The sequence below is a fragment of the Dendronephthya gigantea genome, unplaced genomic scaffold (assembly GCF_004324835.1).
Source record: "Dendronephthya gigantea isolate DGI-Jeju-01 unplaced genomic scaffold, DenGig_1.0 000001F, whole genome shotgun sequence".
NCBI lineage: Eukaryota > Metazoa > Cnidaria > Anthozoa > Malacalcyonacea > Nephtheidae > Dendronephthya > Dendronephthya gigantea.
Genome location: NW_021163011.1, coordinates 1,294,688 through 1,311,183, shown reverse-complemented (window position 1 = coordinate 1,311,183; position 16,496 = coordinate 1,294,688). Strand labels below are relative to the sequence as shown.

Here is a 16,496-nt window from a genome sequence, read left to right as displayed (position 1 = left end):
AAAACACGAATAGAAAGCCTTCATGTTAATTTATTATAAGGCTACAAATTAAACTTTCATTTATATTTTACATGTATAACAAACCTCATCGACTTGGAAATTTTTCAACACCACATGAATTGCGTTTTCGGTGAACAGTCGTGTTATTCTCAATTTAAGGCCGAGTATTTTGGTAGTGAAGTTTCCATTTATTTCCTCTTGGACATCAATGGATGAAATTGGTGATCCTTCAAGGTTGTCTGGATCTTTTACGACGAAGCTAACGTCTCTTGTGTCTTGATCAATTTGGACAACAATGTCGTCGTTGGTGAATGCCCTCATAAAATTAAAGATATTTACTTAAACTAAATAAAATTATGATTGGAAAAGCATATTTTCAATATGGCAAGGGCAATAGTGGGAACGTCAGGTGCGGAGATTAGGAAGTTAAGAGCATTCCTGCATTCTCAGCGCTCGTCTTTAAAAAAGGGACAAACTTCTTCAGTGCCATGAAAACCGTCTAAAACTGACAAAAAACCCTTCTCGAGGATTCGACCTAAAGGCCTTTGTCAGGAGAATGTGGTCATACTGATGTGTTTGGCTATTCCAGGTAGTTATACTGCGTGTATGTAAAGTTGTTATGGAAGGCTCCACTATCCTGGCTGCTGGTATGAAGTCGTTCTTATGCACGTCTTGGTCCCTAACCGACTAACACTTTTTAGATAAAACCTATTTAGCTAATTCATCCCAAAAGAAAGCTGGTAAATGCAGAAAATGAAATCGCTTTGTTCTTTGTTGTATATACAATTAAAAAAGAGCAGTATTAAAGTAAAATTTTGGTGTTGTAATTGTGAAGATGCGACAACATTGAACAACTGAACTGTGCATTGTGGTCCTGACAATTTGAAGTAGTTTATTGACAGGAATAGCGAACCAGCAAGTTCTGTAGTGAAAACAAAGTAATCGAGGATTTTTAGTTACCGCTTAAGAAAGATTCATCTGCTTTACTCCTCCACATGCAAAAATTGAAATCGTTAACCAACCTGCTAGTGGGACAAATGGTTGCCCCAGAATTTCTGCCACAATACTCCTTCAACCTGTCGGCAATCGCGACCTGGATATCTAACCTAACGGCATCATCGGGATGCTAAAATTAAAGAAAGTAAATAACTTTATAAAGATTCATAAAACGCATATCGCATATTCGAAGAAGAGGTGGGTGGGAATTTCCCGATTAATTTTTTTTCTATTCAACAGGCCCTCCAAAGGAAATAGTAGAATTAGAATTTTCCCTCACTCATGCGGTTGGCACATAAGCCTATGAACAAATTTATTTAATGGTGTTGTGCATGCGCTACAAAGGTAAATGAAACTCTTGATCATTCACTATGATGTCCAAATTTACCTTCGCCATACCCTCGACTGTAAGCTGTATGAGATTTTCCGTTTCCACTCTTGTAAGGTTGGTATTTTTGCTTGTTGAAACAATATCACTTGGTTTTGATAGAACATTTGCCGACACACTGTAAATAGTTGATACGAGACCAGAAGACATTGTTGTTCCATCTGGTAGATTAACGAAAAATGATAGTATTGCGTCGTTGCCATCTTGTGTGGGCGAATTAGGCAATATCTGTATATGTTGAAAACTTATTTGATCAACCTGGGCCCTAAAAAACAAAAAATAGCAAAAATTGATTAAAAAAGGTCTCACTGTCATAATGCAGAACAACTTATTTTGTTTTCCTATTCCTGCTGTATTACTCAAAACAAATAGCCAAGGGTAATTTTAATTTCTTATACGATCATATAAACAATATGCCGTTTTCTCCATGTATACGCAGTTTTCAACTTGAAGTCCTAAATTTCTATTTCAGTGTTCTATGCCAATCGGTTTTTGTGATGTTCAAAAAATGGTCTCAGCTTATGAGTCGAGAGTTCGTGGCGTAAACAGTTTTCTGTTTAACTTAGAATGAGCCTACCTCGTAAGATTGCACGAGGCCAATCGTGCGTCACTTTCACCACAAAATTGGATAATTGCTTGGGACATGTTGTGTCGGAATGAAATATCTTGTTGCAGTGTCCACTAAAAATACAATATGTGGTGAGTTGAAACTTTAGATGGTTGATCAAAACAAAGAAATGAAATGAGAGATACACATTAAATTTTCCGTGTTTACAAAATTGATAAACGTGCAATGAGATGAGTATGAAATTCGACATGGACGCATCCTAGATTTGTTTGTATAAAAGTTTTAATAAAAAAGTATTTTCTTATACATACTCTCATAATTTCCAATATTTCAAACAACTGAAGTGGTGTCCCATGTTCAATTTCACCAGTTCAAGATGTTATGCAGTTATTATATCTTGTATACAAGAACGTGCATATATTGTTATTTTACAACACGTGGAAATTATTTAAGTGAGGGTGGTTGATAAATATTTAAATGCCCGCACATATAAATCTCTTGCTACATCAAGTCGTATATAGGAGCTTGACTTGGTTATTTTATTTACATTTGTTTAATAACCAACATCATTTGCATATTCCTGTGCATGGTATATGAATTACTACACTTCAATGGCAAATATATACGGTGCAGTTTAGAGTATGTGGAACAATTCCTACCTGACTTGCATTCGTATTGGTTAACCTTACACTGGCTGCGTTATTTTCCTGAGTTTCCGATACAGTGGGCGTATTGACGACACCAATAGTGAGACTGGAAATATCTGATTCACCATTTTCTTGTAACGTTTGATGTAAAGCATCTTCAACAACATCGGTTTTAACGGGAGTTGTAGTTCCTGGTTCGTTGACAACTGCACCTACCACCGTATTATTCCCAGACTCCGTAACGTTGGCATCGACTATAACATCAGTTTCACTGAACTGTTGGTTGCTGAAGAAAGATTCCATGAATTGAAGGTCAGTATGAGAGTCTCAGAGTCAATGTACGTTGTTGTATTTATTGGTAAATATTTTAATTAAGAGTTTTATCCGTTTAACGTACCCGGCAGCTCTCTTTCTCCTTCGGCTAAATGTAAGATATAGAAATTAAGCACAAGATCACATGGCGCGTTCAATAATGGGCTGTTCACATGAGCCCGGTAAGCGAGATTTAACGCAGCGTTAGATGTACTTTGAGGGACTGAAATGAGCAAAAACATGCAATTATGCTGGTAGTCGTGTAGTCATCCTAACAATTTGGCTGGTTTCAAGACGAATTATTTCAATTCCACAAAATCGTAATCTCACGCTTTGTTAAATCTCGGGTAACAGGACGACTCTAAGGGCTGCTTTCCACTGTTGCGTTTTTTGCACGTACGTACACGCACGTAAAAGTCTTAAGTCTTTTAAATGATATTAGGGTTTGATCGTGTTCATGATTTAGGGTGTTTTTTCCTGGCATAGAATTAAACTTACAACAGCTTAGAGGTTTTAAGTATTTATGTGCGTGAGAATGTTGGTCAGATTCCAAAATCAGAAGAAGCATTTTACTGGTTCAGATACGCGGAATCAGAAACAATAATAAAATGGCTCAACATAGCTAGCTAATTTATATCAAATGCTATTTCTTCATGATAAGTTGCCAGCCTCGTACACAGGCACTTTAAACTAGTAAAATCATAGTAAAATAATTTATATAACGTTGCATTCAGTTGTTATATTGAGGTCAACATATTCAGGAACAGTTCGATATTTGAATTTCCAAATCATATAACAAATACTGAAAAGTTTTTACATTTTGAACGTTTTGGTTCTTTTGTTAACTTAGCCAGTCTAGGAAAACACTTTTCGGGGAAAAGGCGGCTATTTGCTTTCGCAATTTGGTAAATAAATAATATATAACACGAATGAAAATTGTTCAGACATAATAGTTATAGTACAGTTGTGTCTTTTTGAACCACCCTTCCCAATGCACTTCAAAATACGCATGGAAAATCTTAGTCATTAGACAGTGACATCTTAGTCATTGGACAAAATCAATGATATACATGTCGAGTGTGACTGTGACTGCATGATACGAATGCATATCCATCAGTCCATGCAATCGGTATAATGATGTGCATTCATTTGATGATATGGTAAATACGAATTAAAAAAATCAAGCTGAATTGGAACTTACCTAGTGCTAACAAAGAGACCGCATACATTTTCCGTTGTACTGAAACAAAATATGTTCATCCTAGCAGCCACCGTTACTCTAATATCGACCACTACCAACGTTGTAAACTATATAAAACGGTTGGAGTATAGTATAATAATAAGTATAATATTGCAATCCCGAGGTGCTTATACACTATGCAATTTTCCTTGCATGCAAGAGTCCTCGAAATGTTATAAAAGAAGTCAGCAGAGCGGAATAAAATGTTGTATTTACCAACTTAAGATGTCTCATGCAAGCGTAGAATTGCATTGCAAGTTGCATAAAAATTAGCATAGCGTAACAGCGCCTTTTGTTATATTCATTCCTGCGATCAACTCACTCCATAGTTTATATTCTGAACCTATTCTGATATTAGGGTTGGAACGAGTAGAATTAAATAGACTGCACTAAAAGTTTAAAAAAAAATAATTTCAGGCTTTGCATCTCCAAAAAGTTATTGCATGCGTGGAACCACATACGAGTATCTGTAAATTAGATCCTAGAGCAGTGACAGGAGAATATAACGAAGGGGGAGTAATTGACCCGAGATAATATCCTAGCAACATATTGTCCGCGAGATTTAGCATTGCAAACAACCCTTTTCCGCAGTCAACAGGCGCAATGCATGATGAATCGGCCAAGCCGCTCAGTTTTGCAGCACAACTCACCTTTGCACGTTTAAAATTGAAAATTGTTATTGGCACTAAGTTGTCTCTTTGTGGCGTCGTAAGAACTGGTGTTTCACTGCTTGGCACACTTTCGTCTGGGTTCTCAAGTTCGCTATCTAGAGAGAGAATATCTTCTTGTTCTGAAGTGAATATCGTTGCTAAGACGCTCTTTGGTAACGAGCCACTGCCATCTGGTGGTAAAGTTGCGTAAAACGACAATATGGAATCGGTCCCGTTTTGTGTCGGCGAATCCGGAAGCCTTTGAATGTTGTCAGCGGTAAAAGCGTTGCTGACAACCCTGGCAAGAAAAGATATGCGTTATATGAACTGAATTGATTTTCTAAACACTAGTTTCATCTGCCGACGTATGGCCGCCACCTACTCCTATGGCTATTTTAATTGTTTCCCTGAGGTAAAAATAGAATAACTTACTCTGAAATGTTACAAATATTCCGATGGTATGTTCCTCTCGCGCAGAAAGTCTTGATTGCGTTTGCCATGTTTTCTCGGAACAGTCCATCACGGAGAGACCACTAAAAGAGTTATTTAAAACAATATAAAAACCAAGAAATTTGTTCGATTAAAAAATATAAATAGGTATATTGTCAGGTATTTATCGCTGGAGTTTACGAAAAGACTGATTTTAAAGTTCGACTCAAAACGCTTTGAGCGTTTCGTTCTTTTTGAAATTCATTTTCAGTGCACGTGAACCTTTTGAAGTTTTACAACGTATTCATCACAACTTCTATACGAATTCATATTTGTAAAATTAAGAATCAAACCTGATCGGCTTGGAAATCTTTCAGTACCACCTTTATTGCATTTTGCGTATTATCCACCGTCGGTGGTTTTTCTGTAACAATCTCGACTGTCGTTAACACAGTGAGCTGCAATCCAGTATTTTGTTGAATAGAAGAAAGTTGTTCATTCATAATTAGAAGAAGAATGGCCTGTGATACAGTTCCACCTCCCGGATACTCGACGAAGAATTCTATTTTAGCATTCGCGCCATTCTGTTCTGGATTACCTGGGTTCACAAGTTTCACGTGGGAGCTCGTAAATGAACTTTGACCACTAAAATCATACACATTCACATTTGATTTATGTTCCATAAGTTATTAGGTTTTTCACAGTAAGAATGTAAGATGCAGACATGCAATGCGGCAGCCTCCCTGTACTGTAGACTAAGAGGTTCTGATAATGTAGTGTTTGTTTCTAAACCTAGAACGGTTGCTTTTATTAACGCTCCTATCATCTATAGTTACAGTGGAGCAACCTTGTAGAATAATGTGCCTGGATATCTCAGATTAACTCCACCGCTTTCATCATTTAAAAGATCTTTAAAATGCAATTTATCTTATCTATATATAATATTAATCCTATATTTCCAGCTTTGGTTAAACAGTAGTAGAACAAGGTAACCTGGTAGAACAGTAATATAGTCTTACCCAAAACAATTAACGATTTATTCTTGCAATGAAAACTGAAAATACTAGCCTCGACCCTTTTAATAATCTTACTACTTTTCTATCAAATTCTAGGCAACATCGAGATTTTTGAACAGGCAGTTTTAAGCAAATAACATTACCTTGGTAGTTCACATTCTTGATTTCGAGCTTGACTTGCTTGACAGAATTCAGTAATCGCCTGTGCTACGTATCCTCGGAAAGTCAAATCTTGTATAGCAGACCACTAAAAACAATTTAATTTGTCTTTGAAGTTCTCCTTTTCCATAAATGACAGTTCATTATAAGGCCTTCAATGCAAACGATCAAAGAGACGTCGCTACGAACCCCAAGCCTATTGCCTAGTCTTCGGAATTTGTGTCACTCAAGTCTAGCTTAGGCTGGCAAACGTGAACAGCCGAAGTGCATGGGCAAATAAAAAAATTTACCTTTTCTGCTTGGACGTTCCGTGCAGATATGTTAACTGCATTTGAAATTTGATCCGCAGTGGCTGTTGATGATGGTTTGGGAGCTAAGGTGGAAGTTTTTAATGATATATCCAGCTCCGTTGCGTTCCTAAGCTGTGCAAGTCGTTCGGCTAAAATTCCTGCCAGTAAATTTCGTTGCACTGTTTTGTTGCCGGACGGGTAATTAACGAAGAAGGTGTAAGTGACATTATCACCATCTTGTACCGGGGAACCTGCAATTCGGGTAACGTTCGATAATCCAAACGACACTTGATCACTAGGCAAAAGAACGAGCTTTATTTAATAAGACAACTTTCACAAGTGAGATTATATCCCAGTAGAGGGAGAACGCTTCTGCCCTATAGCACTAATTTACGAAACATCATGTACTTTGAGGCATTCTATTGTCACCATCTGATTGCGCATGTCGATACAGTCGGCATTGTCATGTGAAAACCAGACAACGTTGATGGAAACGTTAATAACTAGTACCGGAAAACGAAAAGATTGGAAACACCTTTTTAACCTTTTCCGAGGTAACTGAACATGGTAATTCATCTGTTGAGCAAATTGCGTCTTTACCTTAATTTCGATTCGAATTTTGAATGTCAAATGAGAGGTGATTCTTCTTCATACGGATGGTTTTTGTGGGTAGCCTGCGCATGCGCGGCTAACCACTATGAAGTCGAAAAATTGTCCGGATGTATGTTTGTGTGTGGGTGCCACACACTGAGTAGTGCCATATCTTCGGCAATCGTCGGATATACGAAAGATGACGAACGGTACGTTCGTTTTACGATTGCCTATGGTTCTTCTACTTCCGGAAAATTTCGTTGTTTTCGAAGAACGGAAGCAACCGAAGTCACGTTAATACGTTTGTTAAATTTTAAAGCGAAGGTGAGTACTTTAAAGACGAAAAAGCAGTGATAGGTGAGCGTTGATTCTACAACTACAAAGTTACACTAATAGAAAATAAATAAAACATTACTTTATTCGGCAAATGGCAGTAACAAGTTGCCCTGTTTTATAAATTATAATGAAATATTTAAACTGTCAATTTCTTGCTTGTGGACATGCAGCTATTAAACCAAGTACATAACCTTATTGCAAATGGTAGTAACAAGTTGCCCTGTCTTATAAATTATAATGCAATATTTTACTTATCAATTTCTTGCTTGTGGACATGCAGCTATTAAACCAAATGCTTTGGAGTTTAAAAAGAAGCTTGAACATAACTAACAAAACATAAACAAAACTTTTAACACAAGTGCATTTCAAGTGAACAAAAATCTTTAAAATAGTGTTCAGACACATAGATGAGTCCTTTAAAATTGTTGTGCTGAAATGTTTGAAACAATTTTGGACTCTTTAAGTTAATAATGTTTTACAGGCTACCCTCATGTACGCATTGCGTACCTATTTTTATAAATTATACCGGCAATTTCCTACATATTTACAAATATGGTCATGAAGCCTGGTTCTCATATAATATCTATGTAAATGATTACGGCCTCGAAATCTTTGTTATTTTGTCATCGACACGTGACAATATATCGGCGACGTATGTGAATTTGGCTTTAGTAATTACAACTACTACATTAGACCTGATATCGTACCTTGAAACACCACAGACAACGAGGTTGCCGGCGCAAAAACTTCCAACCTGTGTAGCTATCGCAGCTCTCCACTTGTTATCTACAAAACTATGCCACTGAAAAATAAAGAAAATACATTTTCTTTATTCAAAAGTGCAACTAATTTATTCAATATATATATATATATATATCACAATTAAAAGCAACAAAAAATTTCACTATATACATGTGTTTCAAACGAGCACGTATTTTCTTATCGTTATTTTGTATCAGTCAAATGACTATCGTAATTTCACCGATTTTATTTGATCGAAAAACCGTTTTCTTATATATCGCAAAAGTCTCATGCAATAATTGTCATTACGTACTTGGTTAGCCTGTTGACCAAGGATCGTAATTACGACTGTATTGCTTGATTGGTCGGCATTTGGCGAGGTTGGAGCCGGAAGTTCCAACGATGTTTGCAGGGAGAAGAAGAGTGATGATTCAGATTGCATTGCTTCTATCTCAAGGTAGACGATTGAAGCCAATACATTCTTCGTTATTGGATTACTTTCGCCGGGGTATGTCACGTAGAAACTGTAATCAATATTGTTGCTTCCAGCATTAGTGGGAGTTCCAGCTGAAGAACGTTGAACATCGGATTCACTGAACGATGCTGAGCCTCTGCGAAGTCCAAAAAAAAAGAAACAACAAACGCGATTTAGTGCAGGGGAACCCTCGACGTGCGCTAAGGTTTGCTGAGGTGAAAGAAAATGCATTATGTCTAATTAAAGTAACATTAATTTTTCAACAGTTAAAAACAACAATCAGTAGCGACTGTAGCGTATCCAGCCTGACGATTTGTCCTGCTATGCTAATATTTCGGATTTCTTTGACTGTGAAAACAATAAGTTTCTAAAGACATGAATAATTATAATAACTCGAAATTTACATAGCGGACAAAATCGTCAGGCTGGCTACGCTATTATGGACGACAATATGCAATGGTAATGCTCGTGAATTAATAATGAGTATCATGTACCCGGATTGTACTTGACAGTTCGCCAGATTAGCACTGCAGTATTCAGCAATTCTTTTTGCAATGGATTTCCTTAATCGACGGTCATACAAGTACGTCCACTATTAAAACAAATAAAGAAGTAAAATCTATTAGAAGCAGCAGTGATATAGTATCAAAAAAATCAAGAAAAACGGGTACAGTACTGTCCAGAAATAACCGAACACTGCGGTTGCGGTTCGGCTGCGGTTACGTCGCGGTTAGATCACGGTTAGGTTGCGGTTAGATCGCGGTTAGGTTGCGGTTAGATCGCGATTAGGTTGCGGTTAGGTTAAGGTAAGGTTAAGGTAAGGTTAAGGTAAGGTTAAGGTTAGATCGCGGTTAGGTTGCGGTTTGGTTACGGTTAGGTTGCGGTTTGGTTGCGGTTAGATCGCGGTTAGGTTGCGGTTAGGTTGCGGTTCGGCTGCGGTAGACCGATAGAAACTGCAGACGACCGCAAGGGAAAACTGAATACGATCGCGTTTGCCGTTCGCTTCCGAACGGAATGTTATGAACAGCTGAGAACACAACAACACAATAATCATATCGAAAACATCTTAAGAAATGTCTGTGTGACAGAGTTAGGCCTAGGTTAAACCTCCGTCTCACCGCGGTTCGACCTCGTATGACCTCGGTACAACCGCGATCAAAACGTGGTTTTACTTAGGTTAACCGCCGTTTTTTTGTGTTATCTCTGCACAGTACTGCAGTTCCCGACTAGAGGAAAATGTTTTCAAGGACAAAAAATTTCTGGTTCCTCTAGACCAGGCCATAAGAAAATTACTTTTAACATTTATAATAGCTGAGTGAAAAAGATTCACACTCACGTTTAAGTCCGTACGCGCATGTTAAAAAGTATCCTGACAAAAATTTATCATCCCTGGCAATTCTGGGTCGCAGAACCTTGTAATAAACATACCTGACTCGCGCCAAACGATGCTATTCGAATGACCACGCTGTTAGTTGTTTGCTCACTAGTTGCAACCGGAGGATTAGCCGGTTCAGCAGAAGTCTGAATTTCAACTTGTTGTGACAGTGCAATCTCAAGGTCTGTCTCTCGAGTCACTAACATTGAAGCAAGTACATTTCGAAGCACGGGATCTGAACTGCTCGGGTGATCTACATAAAATGAGACCAAGACGTCTCCTCCACTTTGGGATGGGGAACCGCTCAGACGTTTTATGTGACTGTTATTGAAGCTTTGCGACCTGGAAAGGTGAATGAAGGAAAAATGCGAAGTTGAAATCCAGTGAATATGATTCGCGAAAATCACGCGGGGCTTAAAATGGTATTCGTCTCAGAGTTGGATCATCACCATTTTTTTAATCCTGTGTTACCATTGATTAGTTTTATTTTTCGACCGTAGTTAATTTTTTTTACATTTTAGTGAAGTTTTGACTGATGGGTTTGCATCAGTCGCGTCATTCTACACCGGTTCGCCCTTGGCTAATTCTCAGAAGATTTTTTATTTGAAATTGTTTATTATGAAATCGTTTCATTAAATGACAAGAGTGCATGGTATTTCTAATTATCAAGAGTCCTTGGGATATAAGTATATGGCCTATTCTCGTCTTGTCGTGCCTAAAAGCAATACGAATACCGGGAAAAATATGCAGGAACAAATTTTTCCCTGAAGATTAATTAACGTTTAGCTACTTACTCGGTAAGACCGCAATCTTGCGAGCGCGAGTAGTTATCCATTCTGCAGTATTTGTTCAGAGCAAGAGCAACTGATCGTCGAAATACGGTGTCGTAAAATATTGTCCACTGTAATAATAATGATAGAGATCAATGAGACAATAGACCTTTTCGGTCACAACATTTTAACATCACAAGGTTTTAAATCTAGAACCATCTTAAATGAAATGGGTTTCAAGTTTTACTCTCACGAGTCTCGTGCAAAGATGCAAAACATCCTTCTTCAACACATGCATGGAAATATATTTTTTGTTTTGACCAATAAATGTGCAAATAAGTCACAACACGAGAACGAAGCTGAGTGGCCAAGACCGCGAGCCTCGTTCCAGCGTCATGGCTTATTTCCCCACTTGTTCGTCAAAATGAAAATTATGTTTTATGCACGGGTTGAAGAAGGATGTTTTGCATCTTTGTACATAGCTTGTGAGAGTAAAACTTGAAATCCATCTCATTTAACGTGGTTCTAAATTTAAAACGATAATGTTTTGTCGTAATTACCGAATATGTCCATTGAGATGCTGGTACCTTACATTTCGAGTGGACTATATTGGGATGTATTTGTTTAATTGTTATATACCTGATTTGGCGAAAAATCTAATATTTTCAGTTGTACTGCGTTACTAATCTCATTCGCAGTTGGGGTACCAGGCGTTTCGGGTAGGACGGAAGTGTCCAGGGTGACGTTTAAACTGATCAGCTGTTCAAACTTTGCCAATTCTGCGAACACGATAGAAGCTAAGATGGTTTTGTCAAGCGTCTTGTTTATGAATATGGTGCTTGGATAATCGACGTAAAACTTGATTATTGCGTTATTCCCCGAATCCTCCGGGTAGCCAGGCAACCGCTTAACGAGCTTCTCGTTGAAAAATAGCTGGTTTCTATAAAAAAAACACAGATAACCAGTGTAAATGTCAATTCGTTTTTTAACATAAGATTTTGATCCACGTATATGCAGTCGTAGTCTACGCTATAGTTATCAGCATAATTTTCCTCCACAAGAAATCAAGGTTTATACATGAAAACATGTTTCAAGGTATAATACAAACGTATTTTTTAAAAAACTCATATAGCCAACACTATAATAGTATTTTAAGAGATGTGTTTATGGATTTAAGTTGCGGGATGATGCATGAAACGTTTTCTCTCGTTTAAAGGATATTTAACGATACATCATCCTTTTTGGAGCTTTTTGCGGCTATTGTAGCTATCTCGATTTTCTGTGGCATCTCCGAACAAAAACTTCCCCAAACTGAATCCTTAACATCATTTGCTTAAACTTTGTGAAAATATTTATATTTGTTCGAAAATATTAAAAAAAAAATTGTGGCTTTTTGTCAGATATTCCGACATTTGTACGGCGGTTGAGGTATACAAAGAGTTCCAAGCAACGCTCCCAGGTTGAAGACCGGAATAGTTCAAAGACGAGCGGAAAGATATATTTTTGACGTTTCTTTTACAGATTTCACACATTAAATATGTTGCATGCCTTTGTGCTATGAAAGAGAACACGCGAGACTTCATAGTTTTTCCAGCTAGGGGATGTCACAAAAACCTATAGTAGTGTCTTGATAAGTTTAATAAATAGTATAAATCACGATGGTAATCACGATCCTAAACACCCAACTATAGTTAAACTTACTGTTCAACTCCGCAATCTTGTGGCCTGAGCGTGTTCTCATTACAAAAGTCATTCAGCAATTTAACAACAGAGTCTTTAAATCGCACGTCAGCATCCAAAGTGTACTAAGCAAGATCAAAAAGAAATAACGACGCAATAAATAACTATATAAATTTGCATAGTGGCAACTATATACATAGATAGAGGGATTGTGTATTTTTGCACTTTGAATGCACAATTAAGACGAGAATGGAAAAATAATTAACAAAAAATCTTTAAAGGTGAATTTTTTCAAAAGTCTTACAATAAGTGAAGAAACTTTGAGACTCTGAGACTGATTTTATTTGTGCATTATGAAGCAAGCGTTTCAGCTTTTCTAAACTTACATTTGAGTTCTGATAGTCAGCCAACGTTATTTGAACGGCGTTATCTATCTGATCTTGTCTGGCGCTTGGCGGTGCTGGAGCCAGATCAGCCACAATGTTGTTATCTTCTTTGACTAAAAAGTGAGCAGAATTTACTTTAATCACAGTAAATAAGATTTTTTAAAATGATAAATACTATAGTAGAGATCGTGGGACACCTAAAGTCGCTATTTTGCTTAGCATGAACGGGATAGAAAACTTTTCGTGCACGAAAGTAAGGGGAATGAGAAGGAGAATGAGAATTTTAGTTTGCTCAGAAAAGTGACGCAAAAAGTTTTGGATATATTCATAAGAGAACAATACAGGGTGAGTAAAAAAAACTGACGCCTTTGAAATTCAAATTAGCTGCAATGTGTCTGTAATCGTCTGTAAACAGTGTAATGAGACGGAAGCTGCCTAAATAATCTTATGGGTATACGAAGCATATCAAATAAGTGAACCCATCAATTAGGTAGAACATAAAGTTTGTTCCCTTTGGGAGTTAAAATGCATTCTAAGCACTGTAATAAAAAATGACGTAGAATTAGTTTAATGGGAATTGTCAAATTCCAGCCATAAGTTCGCGGCTAATTTGAATTTCAAAGGTGTCAGTTTTTTGGACCAGGAACTGGTCCCCACACGCGGCTAATCTTGTTGTTGTTGTTGTTGTTGTTGTTGTTGTTGTTGTTGTTGTTAGGGGGTGACGCTGTTTAAAAAAGCCTAAGGCTCCGTTAATTCGCATCAGATCGCAATTAAACTTCGCACAACTATCCTGAGCGATTTTTTTATTTTAAAGAAATTTAGAAGCAACTCAAAATTGTAGCGTAGTAATGCGTATAGATTATATTCAATAATCTAAGGCTCCGTCATTTCGCACCAGATCGTGATAAAACACACAACTATCTTAAAGGTTATTCTCTATCGACTTACGGAGTTAAATTGTTTGTGTTTGTATTCTGCAGAAGATTTGCAAGCCATGTCAGATTGTGACGGGAGGCAAATCTTAATATAATTAATATTCATATATGTACAGGGTGTATCAAAAAAAACGCAACCACTACTTAATATTCATGAATATCCTCTTTGTTCTATAACACAAAAGACGTTTGGCCCCTGGAATGCGAGAAAGCTTGTAATCATATTCTAGGCACAATCGTCGGTAAACAAAGTCGGGTGCGTAAACCAACGAGCTGAATTGAATGTATTTAACGAGTAAAATTTTATTTACAATTTATTTTACAAGGTCGACAGTTAGCATTTAAGTTATCATGCACGACAATAAAAGCTCGTTGTTCGGTTGTTAGCTTCACCATTATTAGTTTAGCTGATTTGACTATTAGCAGTTGAACTGTACGATTAGAAGCCATTTTAAAATCCCAGTGGCATAAAATCTATTGAGCTTTTTGAGACACCCTGTACTATAAGTTCAAGCCAGAAGGTCGTGTATTTTCTTTGTTTTGTACACAATATATATTCATGACTATAGGACCATTGCGTTAAATGCTTTTCTCTCTAGGGCATTTCTTATTTTTTATTTATTTGTTTATTTGTTTAGGGTTTGCCCAGCATACATATACATAAAAAACGAATATAATGACAGTGGCACGGTGCACGCAACGCTATAGCTTCTCGCCAGCTACAGCGGCATAGATTAGGACATAGATGTGCAACTCGGCATATCTTAAATATCTTTGTATTGAAAGCAGATGAAAAATGTAGAAAAGCAATAATTTTAACATAACCGCACGATTGCCTAGGTTCATAGATATTTGAAATTTCATCCTGGAGAGAAAGATTGAATCTATACTTCTCCAGTTCCTGGTCCAATAGTACGATCGTACTTGTTTTTACTCACCCTGTACAACAGAACAATGAAACAATAAGATAAACATATAGGACCCTATTTGTTTGCTCAAGGTAAAACCCTATAATAAAACTTTTCGTTTGTTGATTTTCGCGTTCTTTATATATTTTTTGAGAAAACATATTCAGGATCGATTGAGGAGACATCCCTTGAAGTTTGCATCCCTTGAGATTTTGAGAACAGAATAGATCGGCCGTGATTTTTTTGTATAACTGAGACCTCCTTATTCAAACACGGGCCTCCCCCTTCTTCCGAACACAATTAACCCATGCAGTAACATATATGCACGCGGGACCCAACCCCGCGGTACTTACATATACACGTTCCATTAACTCTGACCATGTTCAACCTCTTTGCACAACCGCATCTAAAACTTCCGGGAATATTTTCGCATTCTTCCCCCACCCCGTTACAGACGTTTGATTGATCTTCAAGACATTCGTTCTTATCTGAAAATGTGGTGAATATTATTTATCAAAACCATGCACGTACATAACCAAATTTGAAGATTGCCTGAAATCTGTGATCTCAAAGGATGTAATTTCTTAATATCTAGGATTATTATTTTTCACTCCTCAAACTACTGTATTCCGCAAACTTTTGTTCAGAGTATGTCCGATGTGTCAGAGGGACTCAAGCAACCGTTACACAATATACCCGAAAATTACCGCTATAATGACGCATGTGCGTGCATAGAGGGCCCTTTGTTGGGATCATGCATGCATGGATAAATTTATACCCACTCATTCCACTGGATACAGTGCGGATTTATTTACAGTTACAGAAATTCTTTATGAGATTTTGTAGCTTCATATATGTGGCTTATAGCTTTTTATATAGCATTTCATTTTTAAGACGATTAAAAAAAATTACTGTCCCGTGGATAAGTTTTTATGCTCGCAGCATTGCTATAGATTGTATATTGTTAATATTGTTTCTAAAGTTTTTTAAATTGTTAAATCTTCTTCACACTTTTCAATGTTAACATTTTATAGATCTTGTAGCATAATTTGCCTTCCGGTATTTCGTTGAAACGGCAAAATGAAAATGTTTAACGGTGCTGAGATGGCTTTTTCAATGTGTTTGCATGGAGCTACGAACGGGTTTGCATGGACCTATACGACGTTTTTCAGAATCGTTTGAATGAAAATCTCAAGCGCTTAAACGCCTGTACTGACAATGCTTATAATCGCCCGTACTTTGATCGTTCGTCAACAAAAGTGCGTCAACGAATGTTTTCTCGCAGGCATGCAAGAAGGTCATGCACTTTTGAGATAATTATTGTTGTTTTACAAACCTTCACAAGAAGTTGGGCCCGTGGAGACATATCCCGACAAACATGAGCATGTGTAACTGCCCAAGGTGTTTTTGCATTCTTGATCACAAAGGTTGCCTTGTGTGGTAGCACATTCATCTACATCTAAAATGCAAGGGAATTCATATTTAAGTAATAATATGTGCAGTACATGTATCATTGGCGCCAGCGCGTATTAACCTTTTGCTGCGATGTAATTTAAATAAACCTCAATCTCATTAAAACTATATAAATATATATAAATATATAT

The 16,496-nt window shown here is 37.1% G+C and overlaps 1 protein-coding gene across 1 annotated transcript; it reads right to left on the bottom strand.

Annotated features, from left to right (window-relative positions):
- Positions 1 to 20: 20 nt before the first annotated feature.
- Positions 21 to 16,326, bottom strand: LOC114530617. Its single transcript, XM_028552213.1, has 23 exons — positions 16,229 to 16,326; positions 15,246 to 15,380; positions 13,050 to 13,162; positions 12,685 to 12,788; positions 11,623 to 11,923; positions 11,008 to 11,114; positions 10,267 to 10,555; positions 9,333 to 9,430; positions 8,677 to 8,974; positions 8,330 to 8,424; positions 6,696 to 6,990; positions 6,390 to 6,493; positions 5,584 to 5,875; positions 5,234 to 5,334; positions 4,802 to 5,099; positions 4,113 to 4,219; positions 2,997 to 3,020; positions 2,612 to 2,885; positions 1,962 to 2,065; positions 1,385 to 1,649; positions 1,023 to 1,126; positions 85 to 316; positions 21 to 41 (listed from the first exon to the last, which is right to left on the bottom strand). Exons 2-23 carry the CDS (start codon positions 15,271 to 15,273, stop codon positions 21 to 23), a joined length of 3,654 nt encoding a protein of 1,217 aa, XP_028408014.1. The 5' UTR covers positions 15,274 to 15,380; positions 16,229 to 16,326.
- Between the last annotated feature and the right edge of the window lie 170 nt (positions 16,327 to 16,496).

Coding starts and splice junctions, on each gene's coding strand:
- LOC114530617 (XM_028552213.1), bottom strand. CDS start 15,273: ATGGTCAGAGTTAATGGAACGTGTATAT. Junction 12,789..13,049: donor CTGACTATCAGAACTCAAAT/GTAAGTTTAGAA, acceptor GATCTTGCTTAG/TACACTTTGGATGCTGACGT. Junction 6,991..8,329: donor GTTGTCTGTGGTGTTTCAAG/GTACGATATCAG, acceptor TCTTTTGCCTAG/TGATCAAGTGTCGTTTGGAT.